Below are 16044 nucleotides of genomic sequence, written 5' to 3'. Positions count from 1 at the left end.
GGGGTGGCAATGATGGCAGCTTCTCTATCCCCCCACAAATTTCTAGTGGGTCCCTGCTTGTATTAAATATACCAGAGATCTGATCCTGAGCGTCCTTGTGTAGGTTGTCGTCAAAGTGACATGGAATGAGCATTGCATTCCTAAATCTGAGGCTTTTCCACATTCTCATGTTCCTCATGTCTAATTTCCTGTTTCTTTGGGGTTTTTTCCAATGTTTGGACTCTCCAGTAGTCTATTGGACATCACACAGCTTTAAATGAAGCACATCTCTCTGCAGCTTTAAACAAGTTTTTTATGCTCTATTTAAAACAGTGTTACGTCAAATCGACCACTAGAGGGAGCAAAACACATACAGAACTGTGTTAGACTCCAGGAACATGAGAATATGGGAAAGCCCCTATGAGAAGTCTGGAAAAAAACTGGAAAGGACTGCGGGGAGGGGAAGAGGTTTGATCCCCAATGACCCACATTTCTACTTTATCTTGGAACAAATTATAATGGCTATTTATGACATTTAATGTATTACTGTCCTTTAAAGAGATAATAAGCCAAGGAAAAGGGCACTCAGGAAAAAACAAGGGGGGGGGAAACAAACACCATTTGTGTTAGTTTGGGTGACTGGCAGCCTGTAGAACCTTTTGCAAAGCCAGAAAACGGGCTGTTGGGAAAGAAAAGTTAGATTTTTAAAATTAATCATCCTGATCTCATGAGCAACATAGCAGAACCTGTGAGGGAGATCTGACTCCCTTAAGGAGAAAGTCTGATGTAACCTTTACCATACACACCAAAGAAGGGACGGAGGGAGTCTCCAGAGAAGGAAGCTCCAGAGAACCTGTAGAGAAGGGCTGCTCTGTCAGCATCAAAAAAGGCCACTTGCCCCCCATGGTAGTTGAGAGAAATTCGGATCCTCTTGAGCTCCCCACTCAGGGTCAGGAGAGGGTAAATGTCCTTTATGAAAGCCTTGTAGCGGCCCCCACTCCTCGCCACAGCCCAAATCCCCTCCTCAGGAGTAAAGGTGAACGTGCCCGTCACAGGCTCTCTGGCCACCCCCACAGTCCAGCCTCCCTCACTTCCCACAGTGACTTCCCAGAAATGGCAGCCTGATGTGAATCTCTCACAGCCCAGAACATAGTCATAACAGTAAACTTTCTCAGGATCTTCAGGCGGGTCTTGAGCTTCACTTTGGCATTTAATGCTTCTCCGATCTTCAGACAGGATGAGTTTGGCATTACCTGCGGTTGGATCCAGAGTCACATATGCTGTTGGGAAAAAATGAGGAGACAGAATGGAAGGAAAATTAGTCAGCGAGATTAAGGTGCTTCCTGAAGCTCAGGTAAGTATGCGTAAGTTCCGACTGTCCCAAGAAACATCCACTCTTGAATGGTTGTTTTTAAAGCAGTAGGTTTGTTTGTTTGATTTCTCTCTTTATTTTTGCTCTGTATATATGGCAAAAAAAAAAAAAAAACTGGAGCCAAAGTAGGCACATCAAGTTGTCTCCCTCTAAACACTGGATATAAACCTCAGTATTTCAAAGGCCCCAGAGGAAAGGGAGACAGGAGAGTATGGTAGTGAGAGAAAGACAATCTACATGTTCTCAGAGGTACTTTTCTTCCATTATTCCAAGACTTCATTGGGAAGCTGGGCTTAGTTTATGTATTGCTACAATCTGTAGGAGGAGAATATAAGGACAGAATTTGTCTAGAACATTTTAGGTTATGCTAGGAAAGCAAGGAGCGGATCGTGCCACAAGGGGATGGAAGGTGTCTGTTCTTGAGATCAGAAAGGGAGGTGTGATCAATGCTCAATTTCTGAATTCGAATAGGTGCTATCGTTCTGTAAAACCTGAGGCTCATTCATGTGGAGTGGAAGTCCTACTTCTTCTATGAAACCCCAAAGCACCTAGTTCAGTGCAAGAGAAGAATGAAGACAGCAGTTTCACTGGCCTCTTCCCATTTTAGGTAGGCAAGGCCGAGAAAGAGTGGCTCAAGGTCCCCCACTAATCTTTCTGGCTGAGTGGGAATTTGATCCTGAGGAGGACAGGGATCTAGGGGGGTTCAATGCCATAGAGCCCGCCCTCCAGAGCAGCCATTTTCTCCAGGGGAACTGGTCTGTCTAGACTGGAGATGAGCTGTAATTCCAGGGGATCCTTGGGTCCCACCTGGAGGTTGGCATCCCTAGGTACTTGCTCTCCTTAGAACAAAGCATTCAGAAACTAATTTGGGCCAGTCACAGTTCTCTCTGCCCACACAGAGGCTGGCCATGGCAAACCACCTCTGAGTGTCTCTTGCATTGAAAACCCTGAGTTAGCCATAAGTCATCTGTGACTTGACTGCACACACACACACTGAGAGAGGGGTAGAGCAACTCCAAGCAATTCCATGTTTCCTGGACAATACACTTACACCAGGCCCCTTTCAATCGGGTTTCAGACAGTGTTGGTAACTGTTGGTAACCAGAATGTTAAACCATTGTAATATGTTCTAGGTGAGTCTTCTTGCGAAGACTGCTCAGCCAGTACATAATGCCATAGCACTGTTACTATTTGGAGCTAGGCAAAATATGCATAATACCACCTATTCTGCAGTCGCTCCATTGTTCAGGAGGGCATTTTTACAAAAGGGAATAGGAATGTGCCAAAACTGAATTGCTGTTTGTCATGATAACTAATGGAACCTCCATGTTCACAGGTGGTATACCTCTCAGAAGCATTACAAGCCAATAAAGCCACAAAACCAACTACCCTACAAACTTACTTTACTAGCCAACATGACCATGACTAACCTAGTTTCCTTTTAGTAAAAAAAAATAAAAATAAAAAATAAAAAAAGAGGCAACATTTGTAATACTTCCCTATATTGTCATCTGGAAGAGATTCTTGCCTGTCTGAGGTCTGACTCTGAATACCAGGTGCTGGGGCCAGAAAGCAGGTGGGAGCTGTTGTTTCATGCCCACTGCATGGGCTTTCCAAAGCATCAGGATGTCCATTGATGAAAACAGGATTCTGGACAAGAAGCACCTTCCATGGATCCAGCAGAGCACATGTTCTTAGGTTAAAAGACTCACACTTACAATCCCATCTTCTCTTTCCCACTATTTATAACTGATCCATTCATGATTTTTATGCTCATAACATGGAATTCTTGGGACTTCCTGCTGGGGCAGCTGGACTGAACGCCATGTTTCCTGGACCCTCCAGGGAAAATCCAAGAAATGTTCAAATTGGGGTGTTAAATAGCACCCCAACCCGGTCCTAAACAGTGGACTTGGGAAGCAGGAAATTCCCTGCAGCCACTTATGCGGTTTGATCTCCAGAACTCTCCGAGGGAGCTTTTTTAAGTCCCCCGGAAGTTTTGATGCCGGTCCCGCGGGCAAGAAAAGGGAAAAGTCATCGCCGGAACATTTCATGGGTAATTAGGTTCAGTCCTCCCCCTTCAATCACCATCTAAGAAAATCATCATTACTTCAACCTCATCATCCAACATCTGAGTAAGTTGCAAGAATTCTTTTGTCTTTACCTTGAATTCGATGCTCCAGAAGATTGTAATAATCATCAATGCAATCCGCATCTCTCTGCCCAGAATATAAGTGACTTTGTTTGTTTAAAAAGATCATAGTTAAACGGCAGGAGCCTTATCTATTCAATCTCTACTCTGGCACAACAAACGGGACGGTTGACAGACACTCTAGCTACCAATTAGAAGCCGAGGTGTTAAAAGGGGTGGCAGCGAATGGGCTAAATTCCTCTGGAACTGATGTCTTTCCGATTCAAGAAGGCTTTTTTTTGCCACGTAAACATTCTTGCCGCTTCATCAAGGAAAACCATCGAGACTGAAGGGGAAAGATTATACAGGAAATCGCAGGGCCTGAAGTGCGTCTCCCTTGTGCAATGGGTAACATATTCCTACCACCTGGAAAACAAGACGATGGAAGATCTGCGAACTAACAATGCCCAGCTCATCCCCTCTTTTACAGCCGAGCAGAGTGTCAATAAAACTTGATGGCTTTTTACAACAACACTTTGCTTTACAACGGAGAGAAGAATTTGTAGCTATTTAACCCCGGGAAGTATATAACTGATGAATAGGAAACTATTACAAGGTTTTGGATCCTGCCAACATATCTAAAACAGCATCTCTTCAATATTGGTGAATTGTTAGAACTATTTTCAGAAATAAACATGGGAAAGGCTGACGAGAAAATACAGGAAATGTTAACAAAACACATGGATGCCTTTACTAAACAATATGAGCAAACATCTCAACATCTGGTTCAGTTAACCAGCATATTGACTAGTCTAACTCAAACTACTAACCAGACTAGCCAGAAATTGGACATTTTGGCAAGTGAAATTACAAATATGAAATCTCAAGTATCTACAATGAAAACTGATATGGGAAAAATGGATATTTCAATTAAAAAGGCAATTGAAGAACAGAAAGATATTAAAAATAAACAGATACTTCCAGGTAATCAAATCCAAGCTATGCATTCCCAACAAGAAAATGCTATGGACCAACTGGCTATTATGGAGTTAAAATTAAGACAATCGAATGTACGTCTTCGCAATTTTCCAGAAGAAATGGGATGTACCAGAATAACTATCATAAAATCATTGGCTGACCTGATTCACATAAATGAACAAGATCTGGACTATGCAATAAACAAAGTATATAGAATTCCTTTACCCACCAGTTTGGAGAAGACAAAGGCAAGAGATATTATGATTTCCTTCTATGATATTAGGATGAAAGATTATATTATGCAGATCCTCTATGATAATGCTTTGTCAGTGAATGGAAATCCACTCATCGTTCTTAAGGACATTCCACGACATTTGATGATGAAGAGAAATATGTACAAAGAATTTACTGGGACATTGAAGAAGAATGGAATAAGATTCTGCTGGATCTTTCCACGGGGACTCATTTTTACCTACAAAGAGGTCAGATTTACTATCTCTTCACAGGAGAATGTGGAAAATCTTTTGAAAAATTGTGAAAAAGATCTAGTTGGTCCTAACCAGGAGCAACAACATCAACAAGAAGAGGAGAAAAAGGAGTTGGCCTTGAGACTTGGACAAAAAAGACAGGATTTTAAAAATAATAGGAGTGTTGGAAAAACAAAAATTCACAGCAAGAACAAAACTAAAAGGAAACATGCAGTTTATGGGTGATAGAGAGAAATGGAGGGTTAAACAGGGATTTAAATGATGACTAGGGAACTTTGTAATTATTGATCTAATCCTTTTACCTTAAGAACGGTTTTGAAATAAAATCTGTTACTATATATGAAATTAATAATAAACACATATTAACTGTAAATGAACTGAATAATTTAGAATTAATTTAGTAATCAAGTTTGATGTATTTTTCTGGATTAGAATTTCTATAAAACAGAATAAATTTATAGCAAGATGGAGGAAGGTGAGGGGGAAGTCTCTTATTTGAATATCTTTTTATTAATAGGTGAATATGCTTTTCGATGACGCTGTTAAAATTTTCTCTTGTATTATCTATGAAATGAATGTGTTGTTGAAAAGTACCTGACAGTAAAATAATCTGAAAATTTTATGAAAAACAACAACATGGAATTCTTGAATGACAACGAAACAGAAAACCTCTGGACAAGTCCACCCTCCTTCCTGTGAACTTTGTCCTCCGTCAGTCTTCAAAACTTACCTTTTTGCATCTGAAGCCCAGAAGCCAGATTGTCTGGGGAAGAAGGAACAGAGATTAAACATCAAACTGTTGTAGTTTTAGGAAATTTTTAGCAAGTTACAACATTAAGATGGTGAAATAAATCTGGGGCTCCCAACGTTGCTCACAAATATCTACATTCCTGTTTTTCTGATGGTTGGGCTCAAGAATAATTTTTTTACCAGTAGTAGAACAGAACTTTCCTGCCTCACCCCACATCACTACAGCCAATTGGTCTTCCTGAAATTCTGCTCCTAGGGAGAAAGGTGTAATGTTTCCCAACACTAGCACCTGCCAGGTCTCTGTCACTCCCAACTTGGGCAGCCAGCCCACAAGCGGGTGAGATCCGGTCCTGCTCAGAAGATAATGGAAAATGCATTTGGCAGAGAAAAAAACAACCTTTCCAGTGGGCACCCCTCCCTCAAGAGCTCAGGGTGGGGGGGCTTTCCTTCTCTTGGTGCCACCACCTCCTAGTTTTTCCTCCCTTTCCAGTTTGAGGGTAGGAGGAGCATTAAATGGGGCTGTTCAGTGTCAATGACCCCTGGTCAATTCTCATAAATAAAAACCAGGACAGTCTCTTTATCACTTAAATGAATATAAACTTTATTGTAGTAACAGCACCTACAGAGGAGAACCAGGCTACAGAAAGTGGGGGTGGAAAGTGCTGTCAAGCTGCAGCCAACTTTCAGTGACCCTGTAGTGTTTTCAAGGCAAAAGAGGGACAGAATAATAATATTTAATAATAATATTTATTTGCGGCTTTAAGCCAGATCAAACACAAATACTATACAAACGTTGAATTTACATTCCTAATCTGAAACAGCCAACTTGCACATTACTCTAAGGCGTCGTATCTCCACTGCAGCCTCACAGTAGAAAAGCGGGATATAAAAACCAACTCTTCTCCTTCTACTCCTTCTTGATGCCCTCTCCCACAAAAAGACACAAGCACACAGAAAGAACAAAACGAACAGCTTTTTAATTCCCCCCCTCACACACGTGTGAAGAAAGTCCTAGCAACAGGAGTTATTCACACAAGCCAAAGAGGCAATGTTGACAGATCCATTTTGACCACAATCACACCTCAAAGGCAACACACAGAAAGGAGAGTCCCTTAAGCACGTTCAGAACCACCTCCCCCAGCACCCTAAAATTGCCTTTTTAACTGGCATTCTTGAGTGACCCAGAACCTACCATCTACCTTTCTGGATTGATATAAATGGCCTGTACAAAATCCCTGCAGCCATTCACAATTACCTGGGAATTTCTTTATGAGACTCTCCAGGAAGGGTCCTATATCACAGCAGCCCCAGAGCCTCCATTTCAGCTCAGAAGTGAAAGCCTTTGGATTCTCAAATGTCTCCTTCTTCTCATACCTATAGAGAAACACTGTTAATGGATCATTCACCCAAATCAGAATTCCCGAGAGAAGCAAAAGAACAAAATGGGAAAATGTGCAGAACTAAGACAATGCACAGCTGAAAGCCTAGCTAAGCCACAGGCAGGAGCAGAAATGCAGAGAGACCGAAGTGCTGTGGGAAGGGAAGTCGGACTCACTACATACAAGCATCAAACTAGATGTTCTGAGGAATATATTTTATTATTTCTTTGTTTATACTGAATACATTTTTATGTTGCCTTTCCATCTGACTTAGAGGCCCCAAGGCAGCAATTAATCAAAAATATTGAAACAAGCTTTAAAATGTAAAACAATTAAATAAAAGATCATAGAATCATAGAATTGGAAGGGACCACCAGGGTCAACTAGTCCAACCCCCTGTACAATGCAGGAAATTCACAATTACCTCCCCCTAACGGATTCCGTAGACTGCCAAAAAACAAAAACAAATCAGTGGGTTCTAGATCAAATCAAGCCTGAACTGACCCTAGAAGGTAAAATGACTAAACTGAGGCTATCGTATTTTGGTCACGTCATGAGACAACAAGAGTCACTAGAAAAGGCAGTCATGCTAGGAAAAGTTGAGGGCAACAGGAAAAGAGGAAGACCCAACAAGAGATGGATTGACTCAATAAAGGAAGCCACAGCCCTCAGTTTGCAAGATCTGAGCAAGGCTGCCAAAGATAGGACATTTTGGAGGACTTTCATTCATAGGGTCGCCATGAGTCGGAAGCGACTTGACGGCACTTAACACACACACAACGGCCCAGTGACCCCTATTCCATGCCCAAAAGATGGCAAAAAAAAAAAAGCCCTCCAGGGTCCCTGGCCAATCTGGCCTGGAGGAAAATTGCTTCCTGACCCCAAAGTGATGATCAGCATTACCCTGGGCATGTAAGAAACAGCCAGGAGAGCCAAACACTGACGCAACCCTTCCTGCCCTCCTGTTCATGGTAGGCCTAAGATCACAGAATCAGCATTGCTGACAGATGGCCATCTAGCCTCTGCTTGAAAACCTCCAGGGAAGGAGAGCCCACCACCTCCTGAGGAAGCCTGTTCTACCGAGGAACCGCTCTGTCAGAATGTTTTTCCTAATGTTTAGCCGAAAACATGTTTGATTTCATTTCAGTCCATTGGTTTTGGTCTGACCTTCTGGAGCAAACAACTCTGCACCATCCTCTCTATGAAAACCCTTTAAGTACTTGAATATAGTTATCGTATCAACTCTTAGTGGTCTCCTCGCCAGGCTAAACATACCAAGCTTCTTTAACCTTTACTCATAGGACCTGGACTCCAGACCCCTCACCATCTTCATTGCCCTCCTCCGGATATGTTTCAGCTTGTCTACATCCTTCTTAAATTGTGGTGCCCAAAACAGAACACAATACTCTAGGTGAGGTCTAATCAAAGCAAAGCAACACCATCACTTCGCGTGATTTGGATACTATACTTCTGTTGATACAACCCAATATCTCTCTTGCCTTTTTAGCTACCACATCACACTGCTGGCTCATGTTCAGTTGTATGGACTACTAAGACCCCTAGATCCTTTTCGCACACACCACTGCCAAGATATAAACACAGAAACAGGAAGGAGGGTCCAGAGAGGGAAAGTCAACAAATAATAGTACCAAGTTCTACACAGGCAAGTGGTACAAAGTAAGAGAGGAGGACAGAAGAATCATTTTAGTGCCATGGCTGAGAAGGCCCCCGGGGAAATCTGCAAGTGTCTCCTCCTTCCATGAATCTAGTGATGAAAAAATAAATATAATGGAGCAAATTGTGCTGACACTGTGCGCACCATGTTTTTACTTCAGTGGCTGCCACTTGTGGACATGTACAGAAACCCTGATCTGATGTTGCAGTTTCATATGTTTCTTTTTAATTTCTCTGCGTGTACGGGTCTGATACTTCGTATGGACTTCTCAGCCTCTAGGACCCAAGAGATGCCCCCTTGATTGACCCTGCCACAGATTACAGTCAATTAGCAGTGCAGTCCAAAAGAATAGTGACACTTTTTTAGGTATGTGGTAGTCAGGCTCCTGAGAAGGGAGTAACACTGATTAGGGCTGCACAGTAATGGGCTGTTGTAGGTCAGCCAGAATTCCCCTCTTGAAGTAGTTGTGCTGATGCTTGATACAGTGGAAAGGATTCCACCTCCCCTTCGCCTTCAGTGTGGTAGGGTAAACTTGAGAGTGTGCAGGATGTCAAAATAATACTTCAAATTGTGTCTCAAAGCCAATGGACAATTAAAAAACAAAAGTCTAATCTTCACATATTCAAATAAGCTAGTAAATATATTTAGGAGGTGAAACTACAGCATACAAAAATCAAAAGAAGAGGACAGTATCTTGTACAAGGGTTTTGGTGACTCCTTCCTTGGAGATGGATCATCTTTCCCTCAGCACATCCCAAGACTTTCCAAGACTTGCTCCTCTCTGCCCATATTTAACAGGGTCACTCAGAAAAAGGGAGGCCTCATATCGCTCAGAAAATGGAGTGCTCATTCCAATTTCCCACCAAAGGAGGGTTTGTCCAATAAATTATTCCCCCAGGATCAGCCAGCCAGGTGTGACATCTGTATGTTGACCCCCCCCCCCAGCTATCTGGAATGCTTACATGTTGTGTACTTCTTCAGTATAATGGAGTTTGGGGCTTAGCTCACACACAACTTGGCTAGTTTTCTAATTAAAATATGGAGATATTCCAGAGCAGATGTTATGCCACATGCCCTGTTTCTTTAGCCAGGTTGTGTCTCCCAGGAACACACAATTTATCCCCATGACAAAGACAAATTAAGTGTCAGGAAAACAACACATCCCCCAATTCCTCTTCCCTTGGGAGTATCTTTGGGGGCTGCTCAATGGACCAGAGCGGACAGTCTTCAGGGTGTTCCTCATTAGAAAGAACCTTTTGGCTAACCTATATGCCACCAAGTCCTTTAGCAGGAGTAGCCAAGCAGAGAAGGGCAGAGCTCTCCTTGGGGAGATAATGAAGGGAGGGGTACTACTATGATTGAGTGCCCCAATTTCCTGCCAGTTAGCTGGGGAGGGGGAACTGAGGGAGCTCTAAATGCAACAGTGGCTGGATTAAGCAAGGCTCTTCTTATGTTCTTAGGTTATGCTGCCAGAATGCTGGCATCAAGTTAGCAGAAGCTGAGGTACATCTAGGGCAGTGATGGCGAACCTTTTATAGACCGAATGCCCAAACTGCAACCCAAAACCCATTTATTTATCGCAAAGTGCCAACACAGCAATTTAACCTGAATACTGAGGTTTCCTCCCAGCTCGGCAAGGGGGGGCAGCGGGGAGTCCAGGGAAGGGGAGGGCTTTGAAGGGCTCCACGCTCCCTTCAAAGCCCCTGCCGCCCCCACGCGTGCCCACAGAGAGGGCTCAACGTGCCTGACTTGGCACGCGTGCCATAGGTTCACCAACACAGATCTAGGGTGATGTTTATTATCCTCTTTTGGCAGGTATTGAACGCCTGGGTGCAGGCAGAGGCATGAGCCCTTAGTTGCAAGCTGAAGGGCAAGAGAATGTGGGCTCACAGCCTGGAACCTGCAATCTGCTTGACATATTCATATCAACCCCAGATTTGTTGTGCCTTTTTTAAGTTGACTGTTTTTGTGATTTAGATTTTTTTTCCTTTTGTGAAAACCACTTCATACCCCTTTGGGGAGAAACGCACCTTGACACACTGAAGAATCTTGACTCCTACACGCTATCACATGGAGCCTAAGGGCCACACAGTTCTCACACTATCCTAGGGTTGCCCATCCATGGCAGGGAAGCTCCTCCTACCACACTCCATTCCCCATGCTTGATCATCCAAGAAGTGAGACATTGCAGACAGTGTGATGTCACTTCTAGGCAACCAGCTGTACCATTCTAGGCATCTTCTCTAATCTCTATGATCTTTACCATAAAGATTGGGGAAATTCCTAGAGCAGTGTGGGAGGTCACTTCCAGGTGATTATCTGGAAGTAAAATCACAGCATTAGCAACACTCCCCCTCTCAAGGCTGCACTCTGTCCCCCCCCCCAGGAAGCTCTCGGGGTTTGTCACGCCAGTTCAGGGCTGACAACCCTATGTTATCCACAGCTTTTCCAAAATGATGAAGGGAAATGAATAGACTCCACTTACCTCTGCAGGGTGCTTCTGACATCCTGGAGGGAAGAAAGAGAAAGAAAAGGAAGCTCATTGCCTGCCACGGCCCACACTAGCACATGGAAGTTTTTCTGTGCAATGAGTTTATTTGGAACATTCATGTTTCCTCATCCTCCAATTGTCCCCTTTTCAGACTTTTCATGATCTCAGTATGTTCTTTCTCGGACCTGGTTTGGTGTGACCATTCCAAAAAGAAAGAAATGCTAGCATGTTAGTACACCATCTGGATGGAAAAGTGCAGGGTTTTGAGGTTCCACTCACATTTGTACCATTTCCCTTCTGTCAACCCATCAAGCCTGCCATTTCCCCTGCTCTGTCACCAAAAGGCTATTTTTCTAATTGCTGTCCTGCTATAGCTTTAATTTTTTTAAAAAAAGTCTCTAGGTATGAAAAAAAATCTGCTAGAGACTTCTTTTCATTAATGAAAGCTGGGTCTAGTAGATTGTGGAAGTAGATTGTTATGGTATTGTGCTATATTATGATAGGGGTTATCGATTGTTTAAAAAGCCCTCCGGTGGCACAAGCAGGAGGGGTACACGAGGAAATAACAACCGATGGAGAAGAGTGTGAACAAAACTTCCATGTGGACACTCCATTGCCAGTGCAAATGACTTTGCCAGGTAGATGAAGCTGAAAGAAAACACTTCAGGCCTACCATGCTTCACTCAAACTGGGGATGTGTCTTCAAAGAGGGTATCCCTGTTTTCATCAGAAAAGGTATGTCAACAGTCTCCCACTGAGAATGACTTGAACTTTTTCTTCCAGAGTCGTACCTGCAGGAGTTCACTCATTGGCTGCTGATGCTTCTCCTCCATCTCCCGGATGAGGCTTTCGAGAGAGGAGAGTTCCTCAGAGAGTTTGGCCAGGTGCTCATCCCTTTTCCTGCCTATCTCCTTCTCCATCTCATCTATCTGGGCCAGCATACGGTTTTCTTGTTCTGTCAGCAACTGATGTAGTGTTCTGAACTCAGCCACTGTCTTTTGCCTCTCTGATTCCGTAATTTTCTGAAAGAAAGAAAGAAAGAAAGAAAGAAAGAAAGAAAGAAAGAAAGAAAGAAAGAAAGAAAGAAAGAAAGAAAGAAAGAAAGAAAGAAAGAAAGTCAGGAATGTAATTGAATCTTGGAGGGTCAAATCATATAGGAAGGACACTGGTGACTCTTCCCAGAGATCACCAAGCCTCCACTGGTAGAGGGCACTTCCCACCACCTCTAAGCTGGCTGGTGGGGGAATGAAATGGTGGGAATTTTGGTGGGGGCATCAGTACCATTCTGACATGCTGGTGTCACTCCCTGTGCATCAAGAAGTGACATCTGCATGCCTCTAGGGGACACCAAGGACACTTTGGCATTGTCAAAAATCTATGATCCCAAATGCCAGAGCATCCCCAGCAATACATTGATGTCACCTCCTGCGGTTGCCGGGGGGTGGGGGGAACCTGAAGACCCTATGCAGAAGTTAAAGTGCTGGAATATGCTCTGGGAGACACAGGTTCGAATCTAAACTCTGCCCATGGAAGCTTAGTGGGTGACTGTGGGTCAGGGACCCCTTCTGAGCATAACCTACTTCATAAGGTTGTTGTTTTGAGGACAAAATAGAGAGGGGGAACCAATGTTGTAAGCTGCTTTGGGTTCCCCAAGAATTCCAGGGTATATATTTCTGAAAAAATACAAATATCAAAGCATTCCCAAGGCCTGTTCAAGAGGCTAAGGTCTTGTTCAGTTATCTATAGTTTTCTGCAAAATGCAGCAAAGACTGGTGAAGAGGGAATATTGATCCTACCTTCTCTCAGGTTTTCCCATTACAATTGACCCTTTGCACTGCTTTACCTTCTGCATTTTTCCTTAGATCATGAAAAGCCACTGGGGGGGGGGCATAATTATTTGCAAAACAATTAGGTTAAGACTAGAAATGCTCAAAAAGACCCTCCTCCATCTTCTGATCCACATTGCTGCATCTGTGCTGTCGATTTTAAAGAAAAATATCTCCAGGAAAAGGGGGATATTACATGCAGTTTGGACCTTAGAATGAATTTTGATGGATATTTTCTGTGAGAGACCAGGCCGTTCTGAATGCCAGATATCTGTTCTCAGGATTGGGGCTATCTTGCAGCTTTGGAGTCTTCCTGCCTTTGGTATATTGATTTCCTAGGTATTAGTCCCAGTAATTGTTTACTTCCCAGCAGTTGTGGTACTTACAAGCATTTCTTGGCTTTCATCTTCAGCATCTGCTAAATAGGCCAGAATTTTCTCTTTCTCGGTCCTCAAAGTCTCCAAGCAGTTGAAGATCTTATCCTGAAAGGGAAGTGGCGACTTTCTAGATCAGTTCCTCTTTTCCATTTTATTATATACATGTATCAAAAACTATAAAATCAGGGAACAACAGTCAATTGAAATGGCTCACTTGACTCCTTTCCCTGCCTTGCAAAGTTGTGTATGCGGTTGGTTGTGTGTGTGTGTGTGTGTGAGTCTCTATATGTTGACTGTATTTTTCCTCAACTGTAGTTAATTGCTGTGTTTTTGTAGGGGAGACATGGACGCCAGAGCACCATACAAGATGGCTCTCCCCTTCTCCATTTTATCCTTACAACAACCCTGTGAGGTAGGTTAGGATGCAAGGCAATGACAGCCTCGAGCGTGTTACTCTCACACAGATAGACTTGGGTCCAAACTCGAGAAGGCTGTGGAAGATCAGGAGACAGATCCACCAAGTGCTGGATGCTTCTAAAACCTGTATGCAGATGTGCTCGTGAATGTGGTTATTTTTGGCCCTTTCCTCAGCAACCTCCAGACACTAATGTGATGCTTTTTCAGCCTCTGTATCCTTGCTGTTTTAGCTTGCTCCCCACCCTTCTGTTATTCTGCTGGGAGCATTTCACAGGGTCCAGTTGCTCCAGCACATAGCTGAAGCACGGGATTTATAGGAATAAATCTACAGAGACACTCTCAGGAGCGTCACAGAGCTCTTCCCCAATCAACACCAGGATCCACGCCGATGTCTTACCTTGTATTCCTGGGCAGCCTCCTCAGCAGGAAGCACCTCGTGGTGTTTGTGCTGCTTGGATCTGTCACAGACCGTGCAGATGAGGATGCCATCCGTTTGGCAGAAAAGTTTCAGGGGCTCCCGGTGTTGGGCACAAATCCTCTCCTTGGCTTCTTCCTTCTTTGCTGCTCCCCCGTTTCTCTCCTGCAGACTGAGTTTCTTGGCTATTTCGACCACGTTGGCCAGCTGCCGATTCGGCCGGAGGCTCTTGGTCTGGACGGTCTGCTTACACACAGGGCAGGGAGCCTCTGCCACCGCCTCCCCCCAGCTCTGGGCCAGGCAGGCGCGGCAGAAATTGTGGCCGCACTCGGCAATAATCATGGGATCCTGGAAATGCTCCAGGCAGATGGGACAAGTGACTTCCTCGCAGAGCTCTTGGACGGGATGCCCGGTGGCCATGGCCGCCTCACTTCCCAAAGGGAAAGTCACAATGTTACTTTTGTTTCTACTACTTTCCAGCAGAGTTTGGGCGTTTCCCTCCCCGGAAATGACTCCTCCTGTCTCTTCTGATTTGCTGCATTCCCTACTGTTTTCAAGGTCTGATCAACTCCAGGGATTGCTTCCCTTTGGATGGAGAGAGCCCTGGAGGCTTAAGGGGTCTTTAAAGTGTTGGTTTAAAAAAACAAAAACCCCTATGTATATGTGAGGGGCAGATGCACTCCAGGGCAACAGATCTGCTACCCCGCTTCAGATCCCTACAGGGAGAGATAAATTGTCCTGCCTGCCAGTTCTCCACTGAGGCTGCTTGCTCCTCTCTGCCTCTTTAAGAATCCAGAGGGCTGATTCCTCAGGTTTATTTTTGCTGCTCAAATTTACTGGAGAGTAATTCACAGTGGGTAGCCGTGTTAGTCTGTCTGCAGTAGTAGAAAAGGGCAAGAGCCCAGTAGCACCTTTGTTAGTCTTTAAGGTGCTACTGGACTCTTGCCCTTTTCTATTACTGGAGGGATGCACTAAAACAAATGACAAGAATGCCCACTGGAAACAATGGGAGTTGCCTGAACGCCCATTGCAGCCCCCATTACCAACTAGGGATGTCAGCCTCCAGGTGGGACCTGGGGATCCCCCGGAATTACAGCTCATCTCCAGCCTACAGAGATCAGTTCCCCTGGAGAAAATGGATACTTTGCTGCCAGGTGGACTCTGGCATTGTATCCCACTGAGCTCCCTGTCCTCCCAGGCACCATTCCTGTGTCCTTAAGATATTGCATTTACTTTTAGTAAGGAGGATAGTTATTCATTGCGTTTTACTGTTTTGTACTGATTGGTTTGTTATTGTTGGGATTAGATTAGAATAGATTAGTTGCTGCTGTTGGCTGGACTGTGAGATCTGATGCAGCCAGGTGCTGCAGGATCACGGTGTGAAGTTCTTGAGCTGCCCTCAGCAATCCCAAAAAGTCACTTGCTCGAACAGGTAGAGTTGAAGCAGGTAAATTTTTATTGAGGAGCTTGAAGGTATACAGCATAAGCAATCCACGGAGTCAAAGCTGCTAATGGCGGCCGAAAGCATAACTTTAAGCATGACACCATCCCAGGTGCAAAGCTAAACGGCTTGGGAACCATAAGATAAAGGCGCCTGGTAGAAAGCAGGGGAATGAGCCAGCCACAATACTGAGAGGCCTGCTAGGGGCTCAAGGTCGGAGCAGGGAGGGAGGATGGTAGAGTGGGCTGCTGGAACAGTCCAAGGAAACGAAATGAGATGTGAAAACAGCAATGGGCCTAACTCATGTCAAGAGCCTGTCTGACTA

The 16044-nt window shown here is 44.1% G+C and overlaps 1 protein-coding gene across 1 annotated transcript; it reads right to left on the bottom strand.

Moving 5' to 3' along the window:
- Positions 1 to 747: 747 nt before the first annotated feature.
- On the bottom strand, positions 748 to 14698 carry LOC130474275 (E3 ubiquitin-protein ligase TRIM7-like). The gene is made up of 7 exons (XM_056845824.1): positions 14261 to 14698; positions 13456 to 13551; positions 12035 to 12265; positions 11238 to 11260; positions 6954 to 7072; positions 5679 to 5711; positions 748 to 1259 (listed from the first exon to the last, which is right to left on the bottom strand). Exons 1-7 carry the CDS (start codon positions 14696 to 14698, stop codon positions 748 to 750), a joined length of 1452 nt encoding a protein of 483 aa, XP_056701802.1.
- Positions 14699 to 16044: the final 1346 nt, after the last annotated feature.

The sequence above is a fragment of the Euleptes europaea genome, chromosome 1 (genome assembly GCF_029931775.1).
Source record: "Euleptes europaea isolate rEulEur1 chromosome 1, rEulEur1.hap1, whole genome shotgun sequence".
In the NCBI taxonomy this organism is placed as follows: Eukaryota; Metazoa; Chordata; class Lepidosauria; order Squamata; family Sphaerodactylidae; genus Euleptes; species Euleptes europaea.
This window is presented reverse-complemented; position numbering and strand designations above follow the sequence as displayed.